At 35.3% G+C, this 14,844-nt stretch overlaps 1 protein-coding gene across 5 annotated transcripts in view; it reads right to left on the reverse strand.

Moving 5' to 3' along the window:
* Positions 1–14,844, reverse strand: part of stas (Transmembrane protein stas) — a 58,385-nt gene that overhangs the window by 25,030 nt on the left and 18,511 nt on the right. For 2 of the 5 annotated variants that reach the window (XM_069828679.1, XM_069828680.1), the window contains one exon: positions 3,961–4,117. In XM_069828679.1, the coding sequence (XP_069684780.1) occupies positions 3,961–4,117 (157 nt within the window). Of the gene's footprint in view, positions 1–3,960; positions 4,118–5,027; positions 5,211–5,243; positions 5,468–14,844 lie in introns of those variants that run through there. The other 3 variants (XM_069828681.1, XM_069828682.1, XM_069828683.1) reach the window with 3 other exon arrangements.

Raw genomic sequence — 14,844 nt, forward strand, 5'->3', positions numbered from 1 at the left:
GTCTAATATATACAGTCACGAAGCTTGGGATGTTTTTTTGCATTTCTCGCGATAGTTGCTAGCCGTTTGGAGCACTGTGATACTAGGAACAACAGACTGTGCCACTGACATCGTGATCTAACACATGCCAGAAAGCAGACTATGTGATTCACTTAACCCGATTACAAAGGGCAGCGTTTCAACCATATAAATTAGTTGGAATGCACAAAGAGTAACATATATTTCTCTAAAATGTAGTGTAATTGCATTAATAACATTTAAAACAATGATTATGAGACACTTCAGACATAGCCTAATTCACTTGCGAGTTAAGGTGTAATATTATTTATGGTGTGGAAATTACATTGTTCGTAGTGTAATACCTGCCTTTATTTCGATTAAATATTGCGAAATTCTTGTACATTAATTTATGCACGATTCAATCATTTTCAGTTGCACCGCACGGATATTTAGATATGTTGAAATTATAGGTTATGTTTACTGTATTCAACTTATATTCCTATATTCGCAATTATACATTATAATTAAACATAATGTCATGTAGGATACGCCGAACATTCAATTTGTCTGTATTTTAATACTACAATTGAGTACTGAATTATTGTATTTATCTACTACCTAAGACACGAAGTAACACAATCGTACATATACTAATTTCACAGGAGTGGTTTGGTAAATTTTCTGTCTAACATTAAGGAAGGTAGATGTGCTAAATTAAAATCATAATAAAAATTCTTTCTTATTAAACCTCAAAATAGCTTCAATTCTAAACTTAAAATGTTGATGCGAACAGATTATGTTAACATGTAAAATTCTCTTCTTAGACTTCACATTAAAATAACACAGTTTTGTAATTATTTCCGCAACATATTATGCAAAAAGTAAACGGAATTTATGGATACATTACACTAAATAAAACTTAGCAATGATACGCAATAAAGTTATAATATAATATTTCACTGAGCTCCATATACTAAAATAGAAAACCCGAACATACATTACGGTCTGGTCTAGATCGAAAAGGCATTGACTGTGCCATATTTCGCATTGTTGTGAAAAGTTATGTAAACTGTGAAATGTTCGTTATAGGTTGTAATAATTGTAAATGACTAAAATACAATAATTTTAATAATAATATGGGACAAGGAGAAGTTTGTAGCACTATAAATTGTAAGAAAAAGAGGTCAGAGTTATCCTTCCGAAAGATCTGGGAAGGTGAGTTCATAAAATATAATATACACTTTATGAAAATAATATATAAACCTTACGTATTTCATATTTCAATAGTGGAAGGAAGGTATTATTTTTTTTAAAGAACACGATATTGAAAGTACAATACATTTTATCGTCTGCTAGGGAAAGGGTCTGTGATGAGGCGATAGTAACGATCCTGGTGGTTAGCAACTATCTATGGATGCATATTTAGTAAGTATTGAGTTTCGTGACTGTATATACCAGACTGTGGTATTATAAAAGAATAATAATAAAGAAATAACATCAGATTTGTAATGATGTGTAGCTTGAAATCCTGGTCCTTGAAGAAAGAGGTTACTATGACAAATTTGATGTATTAAATATTATAGCACTAGCAAATCGTTTCATAATGTGAACTTTATGATACAAGTTATGATGCCTTATTAATAGAACTCATGACGTTTTAGTTTTTTTTTTAGTAGGTTATTTTACGACGCTTTATCAACAGCTTTGGTTATTTAGTGTCTGAATGAGACGAAGGTGATAATGCCGGTGAAATGAGTCCGGGGTCCAACACCGTAAGTTACCCAGCATTTGCTCATATTGGATTGAGGGAAAACCCCGGAAAAAACCTCAATCAGGTAACTTGTCCCAACCGGAAATCGAACCTGGGCCACCTGGTTTCGCGGCTAGACGTGCTAACCGTTACTCCACAGGCGTGGACACGTTTTAGTTGCCATGGTAATATTTTACGGCACTAGTATGATAATGTGGTATATTAAGCACGATTTTCACTAATGATAAAGACTGTTTATAATGCTGATGTACAAACCATTTTATTTTCAAACCTTTCGACTTAATTTTAATTACATATTCGGTGAAAACAGCCAATAAGAAAAGCTTATTTTACACTTATACAAATATAATTAATGATTTAAAAAATCTTTTTTGTCGTACTACGAGCATTTTCTTCAGCCAGTTAAAAATAATTACCTCCCACTTTGATTTTTAAAGTAGTAATCAGTCTCGTCTCACCCATTCGTTACATACGTGAGCTGCATCTGCCTAGGCAGCTTTACAGCGTTGTCACAGTGCAGCAGGGTTTAAAATTTCTTTGCAGTAACGAAAACTTCAATTGGTTTGGATCAAATTTCTGCATATTTAAACAACAAAACTAAAATTCTTTCAATAATTTATTATCATAATACACTCCTCTCTTAAGGAGTTAGGAACAGCTTACAGCAGTAAAATTTTGGAAATATTCAACATATCTTTCCTCCAATACTGTATCTTGTACAACAATGAAAATTAGTATGTGTAAAACACTGTCCTTCTGCTATATGAAAAAATATTTTTACAATTAAATAAAAATATTTACTTTTTTTTTTTTTTTTTTTTTTTTCAAAATTCAGTTCACTGTGCAATGATGAAGCACTTCCCACTTACTCAAAAACTATCCAACATTCTGTGATGAAATTTTTTGTTTGTATTTATGCATGTCATATCTACAATATGATGCAAGATCACTTCTCTACCTTTGATAGATTGTCTGATAAGAAATAAATTCATTTAAAAAATGATCAAGTAGGATTATCAGAAAAGTGAAATCTGTGTAGGTACAATTCTGTGACAATGTGACCTGTTCTGGCTTTTGTTAAAAATGTTTGAACATGTCTGGGAAAATTTTTGTACATTTCCAGATCATTTGATTTCTTTTGTACAGACTGTAAAGTTTTTCCTTTGTCAGACTTTTTTCTTTTGACAAACGACGATTTTATGCTCGACTTTTGAAAGCTAATACAAAAAAAATTCGGAAAAACATAATTTCGACTGTAACCCAAATTAATCTATCGCAACCTAAACTAACCTGTACCCTAACCAACCCAGGCTAAACTAAGCTAACCTAAACTAAGGTACTCCAATTGCTACCAAGCAGTAAATATTGCCTACCAACAAACATAACATTACGCTACTGTCCAAAACTATGTATAACTTAAAAAAATCTAAAACATGTAAAACCACAGTCCTTTTGCAACAATATAGGCCTACACATATAAATGTTGAGAATTTAATATAGAATAATTATAAATGCTCAGAACTTCTAAAATCCATGGAGAGGCATTCCTTCAGAATTAATGTCAAATTTTATGTACAGCAGTACGGTAATTTATAGACTTGTCTACAAGATTACTCTTGTGAATCATGTTGTGTTATGTTATGTTTTATTTAATGATGCTCGCAACTGCCGAGGTTATATCAGCATCGCTGGTGTGCCGGAATTTTGTCCCACAGGAGTTCTTTTACATGCCAGTAAATCTACTGACATGAGCCTGATACATTTAAGCACACTTAAATGCCATCGACCTGGCCTAGGATCGAATCTGCAACCTCGGGCATAGAAGGCCAGCACTATACCAACTGTGCCAACCAGCCGACATCATGTTTTGAACGTGTAGTTTGCGAGTAGGCCTAGTCTTCTATGTGCCTGTATTAATTCTCTGGAAGTTTAAGTCTGTGATAATTCTGTTAATTCTTATGAAAATTTAGATCATTTGCCTTTCTCGGAAAGGGTAACATTTGTTTCCCTGCATAAGAAAAGACATTCAGTGTCGTGAGGTATGCAGATTAAAATCACAGTTTGGTAATTTATTACATTCAGAACTTTGTTCTTAAGAATGTTGCCGTGGAATTCTAGACACTGTTCCGTCAGTTTGGTCAGAATAACTAGGCCTAATAACTTGTACTGCACTCAATGCCGGTACTTACGGTTCAAGATCCGGGAACTTCATGTAGATATAGAACAGAGCCAGTAACGAAATGATGAATATGGCACCTACTACAATAAATGCTCGGCGAGTATTGTCTTCATTTTGATTTGCCAATTGCAGGGAAGATTTAAACACTTTAACTCCACTACCAGGACCTGAACAAAATTAAATTACTCTTTTACTTGGAATGAAGAACACACAAGACAATGAAATAAAATCGGGTGAAACTCCGATATCTCCCCACACTACACTCGGGAGAGAAAACATAGGTCTACTTAAATCATTGAAACCTTTTCACATTCCTCGGCCTCACGTCACTTAAATATTCCCTCAACTAAACCACTAACCTTGTCACATATCTCGGCCTCTCGCCTCATTTAACCAATCTAACCCATAATAAAACGCAAATCAAACGTCAGTCCCGTATGTGGTGTGGAGAGACATCGAAAATTGGCCCAAAATCGTGAACATGGAAGGCTAAGCATGAGATTCTATTTATCCTTAGTAAGCCTAAGCAATGAAGAATGAATATTAATGCCATTCACTTACGGAGGTATGCCTACGTGTATCTTTCTAAAAGTTAACCTTTTACATTTAAAGATAGAAAAGTGTCGAGTCGATAACACATTTCGGGAAAATTTCAGTATACGGATTCCTCACCGACAATTATATATTGAAATACTAAAAAGGGCAGATTTGTCTGCGTTTGTCGAATGCACATCATCATGCTTACGAAAAGGCACTTTTCAGTGCCAATAATTTATTTTATATGCACAAGGTTGGAATTTTGAAGTAAGAGGGAAAGGAAGGAATCCGTGTTCTGAAATTTCACACTTCTATGAACAATTACCGGTATACTTCTGGTACCTACAATATAGGTCATGCGAGTTGAATTGATACAATGTATCATGCAACTTGAGAGGTTATGAGTTTACTGTACGACACATATTTAAATCATTAACAATTTCTACTGCAGTTATGATTACTTACGTGTATAAATATTAAACAGACGTAATTAGAAATACACATTTTTATTTTAAAAGAATACTATTTGACTAAACCTACATGTTATTATTTTTCAGACGATTACATTACCATTGTTCACCATAATAAATGAGGGAAAAGTGATGCTGGGTGTTGAAGGAATATTTCTTTGGTTAGGATTCCTGAGAGATGCGGGAAATGAATGTAATGGTTTCCGTCGACGAACATCGCCATATGATTTATTGACACATGATATAGCTGTTGAAGTTATTTCTGGAGATTGAATTAATAATTCACCTTCATTAGCATTGGTAGTCATTACTGAATTATTACTCAATTTTCAGCTGCTCTTTTCTTATTCCAAAAATTTAAAAAACACTCGGATAAAATATATACGTATACGTTATTTAAATTGTCCACATTACACTACATTTCAAAGTCGCATGTCATCCCTTGTTTCAAACGGTACATATAGATAATAATCTGTTTCAGGTCTCCACTATTATTTTCGATATAGAGAAAATAACAAGGAAGCGAATTGGCATATGATCAACAAAGCCTGACACAAGAGAGAAGTCGTATACAAGTGTTAGACGAAGAGAACAGAACATCACGAACTTTGATGTTGATGAGTGTGCAAGCTTTGCAGTAAAACTTGTGTAAGGTATAATCATGATCTCTAGTATATACAGTCACGAAGCTCAATACATAAGGAATATGCATCCATAGATAGTTGCTAACCACTAGGATAATTTAACCTCAGCCTGTACCTAGCTTTCATTGACTACGGTACTCCAAGGCATTTCACTCAGTTGAACATATACCCATCATGACAGCACTGAAACGACATGGTGTGGAAACAAAATAAATAAGAATATTAACAAAAATTTACGCCAACAGCACAGCAAAAATCAGACGATAGTTGCTAACCACTAGGATAATAATTTAACCTCAGCCTGTACCTAGCCTTCATTGACTACGGTACTCAAAGGCATTTGACTCAGTTGAACATATACCCATCATGACAGCACTGAAACGACATGGTGTGGCAACAAAATACATAAGAATATTAACAAAAATTTACGCCATCAGCACAGCAAAAATCAGACTGAACAAGGAAGGAAAAGAATTCAGACTTCAAAGAGGAGTCAGACAGGGAGACCCTATGTCCCCTAAAATATTAACAGCCTTCTCGAAGAAGTGTTCAGGAAGAGAAAGATCAATGACGGAATAACTATTGACGGGAAGAAGCTCTCTAATGTACGGTTTGCAGACGACATTATACTCCTAGCCATTTCAGCCAAAAAACTGGAAGCAATGATAGTGGAGCTACAGAACCTCAGCACGGAAGTAGGACTACAACTAAACCCACAGAAAACAAAAGTCATGACTAACAACTCCAAAATACCAATCACAATAGGAAGCAGACAACTAGACTATGTGACTGAGTACATCTACCTCGGCCAACTAATGTCCTTTCACAATAGACGACAGAACGAGATTCAAAGAAGAATCGGAAATGCATGGAGATTATGGAGCCTCCATTTCATTCTGATAGACAAGACATACAATTTAAAATTAAGAAGCGAAGTCATGAACAGCTGTATCCTTCCAGTTCTCCTATACGGAGCATAGACATGGTCTCTAATGGAAAGAGAGCAGGACATGCTGAGAAAGTGTCAACGAAAAATGGAGAGGAAGATGCTGAACATCACACTCAGACACAGACTACGTAACGAAGACATAAGGAGCCAAACACACCTCAAAGACGCAGCAGAGACGGCCGACAAGCTGAAGAAGAAATGGACAGGACACATGATGCGACTCAATGCGAACCGGTGGACACACATCCTTACGACATGGGACCTAAGGATTGGCAAATGCAATGCTGGAAGACAGACGACAAGGTGGGCAGACGAACTTAGATCAAAATTCGGTCATCTGTGGTCAAGAACAGCGAAAGACCGACAACAGTGGAAGCTCATCACAAAGTGACTTGCAACCCAAACAGTGACTAGTGAACAATGGACCCCTCAACTATGGCATTACAAAAGTGACCATCATTCCTGCAGTGGCTAACCGGGAAATGCTTGACAAGCCACCCTGCATAGTCAGGAGAGGCCCTTGCCCTTCATGGGATTTCGTGGCTAATTCTAATTCTGAAGGATCGCTACTATTGCCTCATCACAGACAATGCGAAATAGTACGGCACAGTCTGTTGTTCCTAGTACCCTCACGACTCAAGCTTCGTGACTGTAGGCTATATACTAGACTGTGATATAATTTCAGTGAATTTTCGTACAGAACGAAGTCCTCGATGGAATATAGTAATGAACACAAACACACTTTTGACTAATGCACTTTTGTACTCATTCCTCATATTGTGTTAAACGAATGTGTGCTGTCATATTCCACCACATTTTCCAAGTCAGGTTGTCTATTGGAACTCATGTTGCTATATGTAATTAGTGTAAAAGAGAAAATTACTGTATTGCCAATATGGTATTGTTGACTGGAGCATCATTAGTGTAGCAAGGGGAAGTAAAATGATAAGAGAGACATCTTTGCATTGGTTTTCTATCTGTATAGGGTACCCTAGCACATAAAAGTAACTAATACAGGCATACAGAGAGGTAAAAAAATTACCAGTACGTAGCTAATGTTTCACCAAACTAACAAGAATAATAAATCTGACAGGCCCAGTGGAATTTTTGGTGGACAAAAGAGCTGTTAGCAGATATTGTAAACTCTAATTTTATGGTGATAAATTTGATAAAAGGAGCCGGTACTTCAGTTTCCCTTGTCATTTTAATTAATCTATGATGAAATGTGGATATGGAGAAGAATGGAGCATATAAAGTGGACAGACAGAATAAAAAATGAAGTTGTGTTGGAAGGAGTGAGTGAAGAAAGAATGATGCTTAAACTGATCAGAAAGAGAAAAAGGAATTGGTTGGGTCACTGGCTGAGAAGAAACTGCCTACTGAAGAATACACTCGAAGGAATGGTGAATGGGAGAAGAGTTCGGGGCAGAAAAAGATATCAGATGATAGATGACATTGAGATATGTGAATCATATGTGGCGACCAAGAGAAAGGCAGAAAATAGGAAAGATTGGGGAATGCTGGGTTTGCAGTGAAAGACCTGCCCATGGACATAACACTTATGTAAGCCTATATATGTTATTGTAATTTTATCGCCTATTTTCATCCATAACTTATTGGTAGATGGTGGATTCTTGTCAGCCGTGAGATATTTTACGATACCTAACAATATGCTACTTCAGTTTTTATTCAGTGTCAAGCTAGGGAACGCCATTTCGAATGACTATGAGAATGCACCATGAGTTAACATCACCATTAAAGTACGCACTTGCTGGAAAAAATTTGTTCGGATTTTTATTATACAGTATTATCACTCACTTGTACGAATTTCCGAATTGGTTATTAAATAGTGTTATAATTTACTGCTAGAGCGCATTATTCCATTGTAGTGTTCTATACTGAACCTGGAAATAAAATGAATAACTTAAATAAACTATGAAAAACATATCTGGTTGATGCATTATTTCCCCAATCTCATCCCTTATGTTCTTTTTGCTTATTACATTGCTATGATCCCAATTTGATAAAATGTTAAGCTCTTCATACTGTTGGACTAACAAAATAAGCATTGCGTCATATATTTCATTTATACCTTCAATAATACCGCGATTGGAGGCCTTGTAATCGATATTTGTAATGACATTCTTCATTTTCATTATTGCCCTTATGGAAATCCATTTAGAATTCTATGACTAGAATTCGGACGGAATCCAGTTATATGGGCAGAGGCAATACAGTCAAGTGGGGATGCTCCATGGTAGTGCAAAGAAAAATCCGAACATGCCAAACAAATCCATTCTAATAAGTGAGTGCCTATCTTTATAAACTATCTTTACAGCACACATATCACTTACAACATTAAAGAGGCACTTTTCTTCATTAACTTTGTCACTAACAATCATAACAAAGGAAATAGTGAACAGACCTATCAAATATAAATGTTGAATTTGCATAGGATTCACAGACAGCTATATTGTCTTCTTTAGCACGACTTGCAAGACATTCTGGTAGAGTCACCAACGACCAAAATAGCAATGGTGACAACATCAGAAATATTGAAAGAGCAAAAGTGCTTTTGTAAAAGACGATTATTTTTACTGGACCAATAATACGATATGTATTTGAGTTGTGGCATATCCTCTGCATACATTGGTAAAAAATATACGTCACTGTGTGCAAGAGAGGAAAACAATTATTTTTGGTGGATTGGATTATAGCAACTACAGCATTCGCATTGTGTTTTTATACACCCTACTCCATTTTATTATGTTATCCAAATGAATTTAAAAAGGTTAGGAAGTGGAGTTCCTGTGCTTTTCATTACCCAGTTTTCTTTAGCAGTGTAAAACAATCAAAGGAGTAGCCTTAAGGAATCAGGAAAGTAATTATGTTGAGGAGAATAAAATGAAGACTTTAAATGATGAAATAACAAATACTGCCGACAATAGTGAAGAGAATAACATAATAATGGATAATATAAGGATCATACTATACTGAACGCACCGCCATGTCATGAAGATCCATGAGTAGAGAAACGACGAAGTTAAGAAGAGATTATCTTGCAATCATGTAAAAACACTAACACTTACAAAAGATAATCAAAATTAAATATGAAAGTATAAATACAGCTACTGTATATTTGACGTGCATGATAGCTACATTAAATGTCAATTGTTCACGTAGTTGTTATTAACTAATGTTGAGTGCTTGTCAATAAAGCCATTAACTTTCTTGCTCTCCAATATTTTTCACACACAGTGGGTTTAGAGGAAAGGGCTGGACATCGTTGAAGATGATTCTGATCCATTTCTTCCTGAAGACTGCACAATATACAAAGTGGTGAAGAAACAATGCCAGTTTTGTTCAAGTGTTTTGACAAATAGTCATGCCTTTTGTAAAATCGAAAGGATGCAACAGCACTTTTCTTGGATACTCAGGAATTGTACATTGAGACACTCCCATCTTTTATTATTTGAAATTTTGTGGAAATGGTATGATATATCTTGATATTTTGAGTTGATTAATCATTTAACTGTTGAAAATGATAAAGTTGACATAGAGTTTTGGAAGATATTACTTCCCTTCTTAACAAGATTATCAGCAGCTTCATTATTAGATAATCCACAGTGTGCTGGTACATATTGAAAAACTTTCTTTTTGTTAAGCTTCCTCAGATTGTGTATAATTTTCTACAGCAATCAATGAGGATTGCAAGGAGTAGTGACTCTCTTCTACTCAGTTCCTATCCTCACCTTCCCATAGTCCAACCTGTTTTCAACAAACGAGTCTCTGAGGACAAAGTCACAGCAATATACTTAAATGAAGAAAATGCCATTTCAGCATGCTGATCTGCCATGGCGTGCATAATTGTCTCCTAAGTGGTAAAGAAGGAATATGGTCAGTGGACTAGTCTGACAATCCTCCCGATAAGGTCATGTGTACATGCTAACCAGTGGCAGATGTGGTCCTTCAAACAGTCTGGGGGATGCATGTAGGTCATATAACTGCCATAATATAAAAGTAATGTGCCTACATGAAAAGGGTTATATTTTTTGCTACGTCACTAAAAAAAATAGTAAAACAATGTGGTATAGGCTTACCCTATTACGAAAATGTGTACATAATATCAATATCTTACTTCTATAATGAGTAAACTCGAATTGGACTTCTTAGACCTCAATGTGGGTATACTGCAAACACAGGAGAAGATGACTGCAATTGTATAGATCAGAAATGAGAAAAAAAAAAACATGAATAAATATATTCTAGTTGGAGGATTATGACAATATTAACATATGATGGAATGCTATTACAAACATCTACTTTCTATCAGCTTGAGGAAAGAGGACTGAAAGGGAAGATACATTATCGACTTATCTATCCTCTTTCGTCACAGGTATGATTGAATTTTTTTAACAGGAGATTGCAACTACATAATAAATGTCAAAAGCAAAGACCAAGTGGATGCTTGGAAACCCATGTTTGGGAATAATGTGGAATATACTGTTGTTGCGCCACGAGATGGCAGACTTCCCCTGCCCTGACGCATTTCTGCGTTGAATTGCAATACTTAAACGTTGACGCGAATAAGTAGTGCAATGACGATCACCTGTAATGGGGATCAAAATTTGGCTAATTTGAGATACCAAAACTTTAGTGTCATGACTCCAAGGACTGAAGGTCTCCACAGCAAAGGGGACAAAGATATAATTATCTAAAAGATGAGCATTTTTATTGACTTTATTTTTCACGGCTAATTCAGCAGCAGATGCTATGCGTCTGGAGGTATTCGGCAAGTGAGATGGAGCTAGAGTGTCAACGCAAGTGGAGTCCCAAATTAAAGATTTTCCTCTAGACCATGGAATTAAGGTGAGACCATCAGGTCGTTTACCATCCACACGATTAATACCTGGTGGTTCCAAAAGAGCCGGGATGCCACAAGAAGTCAGAGATCTTTTAATGATATCATTGAGTGATGTATGTCTGGGAATGCGACCCTTGCTCCTCGCACAGCTGAGTGCATGATGGACGTAAATATCAGCAATTCCTCCGCAAATACATTGGTGTGGCTTGCAGAGTTTACAACCAAGGCCATCTGCCACACATTACAAATATAATCGAATTTATTGTTAATAAAATATTTATCAAAATAACTAAAAAATTCTTTGTAACTTTGCTTTTCTTCAACACTGATCACAGTTGTTATAGTTTGCACATTTACAGTTGACGTAGATTCATTATTATTTATTGTTACTACAACTTATAAAATTGTCATTCCTTTTTGCTTTATCTATCTTCCTCACGTGGTTTTACTGATTCACCATTTTTACTTTCATTATTAGCTTGTCTTTTTGTCTTGTGATAAGCACAACCATGCATGCACTCTGCTTGCAACTTCTTTACTTCCGTAATAAAGTAATATTGACTCTTGCAAAAGTTATCTAGATTTATAATGGATTCTTCCATTTTTGTTATTTTGAGTCAACCTCCCTTACATAAGTGGACTTGTCTAGCTTGCACTTGCATGGCTGACTGTTGTCCTATCAGTGTGGCTATGGCGCAAATCTAAGTCACATGCTTATCTTGGTCTAGTCATGGTCATCATGACAATCGCCTAATATAAATACATGTTCAAAGTTCTAAAAAACAAAGGAATTGCTATATTAAACTCATATTATGTTAAAGATGCAGCAAGCAATTTTTTAAATTAAAAAAGCCGCCCTAAATAAGGGTTCGAATAGATCGGCCTACTAATCAATTCATAAAGAATAATCATGTGACAATTTGAAAGGAAAATGAAAACATTAAGATAAATGATAGGAAAACATAGGAAATCATTTACAATAAAAGTGTGTTGGGTACAAATGATTACTAATTATAGCTAAGGATGATTTTAACACATGAGATCCTATGGCATCAATTGTTGCATCAGAAATTTTAAATTGTTTAAGTTGATTTAAAAAACCCAAAAACTGTCCAATGTGTGATGTGGTATTGTGCTCCAAGATGCTGACAACGAGGCTCGTATATGACTTGTTTTTCATGACACACCTCTTATGGCTGTTGCTCGTTCATCTCGAAACGGATTGTGGGATCAAGAATGACATCCTTATCCTTCTGCCGATCAATTATGATGATATCAACAGGTCTAGTAGAGCCATCAGAAGAGACGCAACCAACCTCCTCATAAACCTCATAGGAAGCATTCTGACGGATTGAAGATGTGATGAGAGAACGAACCATATTATGTCTGTTGATTCGGAGCATTTCTCCATGATGGCAGAAACCCAAGATGTGAGGAAGCGTTTCTTGCTCGTCGCATCTTCTGCAACGGGTTGAGTCAAGAGTTCTACCAGGGAGAGTACATACAGGTATTGTATTACAGTTCATCTTAATGGCTTGCGTCCACTGACTGCTCGAAAGTCCCTTTTTGGTTGAGATCCACGAATTACCTTTCTTCCAGTGAGAATAGAAAACAACTCCCAAACCTTTACTGTTCAATTTGCTGCATTGTTGAAAAGAATCTTCACGCAATGCTTTTCTTAGTTTTTGAGAAGAAATACGTTCAGAGCAATCCAAGGTAATTGGTAATTGTTCAATCTTGGTCATGTTATGTCTAAGAATGTGATGTCGCACACCGTAGCCTGTCTTTCTCGTTAGCCATGGCTTATCAGCCGATTTTCAAAATCCGAGAGCAAGAAGAAAAAGATCAGTATTTTCTGCTGAAAAATCCGAACCATGTAACAGAACTTCTAACAACGATTAAGTGATATGAGGGTTCGACATTATGCTAAAATTAACATCAATAAGCCAGAAATCCTGCTTTTGGGAAATTGGTCATAGCATATGACAATGAGAGATGTGCTTATAAGAACTTCATATAAAATACTGGGTCTGATGTCATTTAAGACAGTGAATGAGGTGATCAAAAGAAATTGATTCAACAAAGTTTTGTGTTTCTATCGATATGGGCAAAAATCACGACCTCGCAATAGTTACTGAATAAGAGGGTATTAAACATTTGATGGAAAACATATTTTCTGAGAAAACTATCAACTTTTCACCAATATGGTATTACACTTTTTTTGTTACATAGAACACGAGCTATTCACTCCGAAAATCTGCAAGATTATTTCACTTCCACTCTGTATATATATATTTTCTGGCACCTTTTTGTTATATTTTTGATCACTGAACCGAGAAATATTCGAATTTCGCACCACCAAGGCTCGTCCAAACTCATCTTCTTTGTCTATCCACTGAAATCATCACTCCTAGTTAGCATCATGAAAAACCTGTTTCTTGTTAGAACTGTTGGGCCTCCTTTGATCTACTTCAGTCCTGACAAGTATGTAGGTATCGCAGAAACTACACTGAGTAACAGTACACAGATTAAAAACAATAATATAACAAAACTCAAGGATAATTGTAATAGCATATTCCTAAATCCTACTAATGAAACAGAAATTACGGAAATTATTAAACAATTTGGGAATAAAAGATCAGCTGGCATCGATGGGATTCCAGATTTTATTATCAGAAATGTTTTCTAAATATAGTTATTCCTGTAACTTTCATAGTAAATCTTTCACTGTCAAAAGGCCAATTCCCAGACAGTTTAAAGATGGCAAAAGTGAAACCCTTATATAAAAAAGGACAACAGATGGAAGTTCAAAATTATAGACCAATCTCCTTACTCTCTGTTTTTCTAAGATAATAGAAAAGGTTATGCATAAGAGGCTTGTATCATTTTTAACCCAACATAGTATAATTGTTGAAAACCAACATGGATTTTGTAAGGGTAAATCAACTAATACGGCAACTATAAACTTTTTAAAAAGAGTATATGAATCTATCGACAAGAAAGAAATAGGAATAGGATTATTTTTAGACCTCTCAAAAGCATTTGATCTAGTGGATCACACTATTTTGTTGGAAAAATTAAAAACTATTGGAATTAGAGGCTTGGCAGACAGTTGGTTTACTTCCTCCCTGGAAAACCGTGAACAAAGAACAGAGATCACTTGTAAAGAAAATGGTAAAATAATAAATTATCTGTCTGAAAAAAAAGCGCATAGGGTATAGTGTTCCACAGGGCTCAATTCTTGGACCAATTCTCTTTTTGATATATATATATATATATATATATATATATATATATATATATATATATATATATATATATATATATATATATATATATATATATATAAACGATTTAAAGTCATACATCAGTCATGGAGAACCAACTTTCTTTGCAGATGATACCAGTATCTTTTTATCAGGAAAAGATG

This window comes from Periplaneta americana, chromosome 6 (genome assembly GCF_040183065.1).
Source record: "Periplaneta americana isolate PAMFEO1 chromosome 6, P.americana_PAMFEO1_priV1, whole genome shotgun sequence".
Lineage (NCBI taxonomy): Eukaryota > Metazoa > Arthropoda > Insecta > Blattodea > Blattidae > Periplaneta > Periplaneta americana.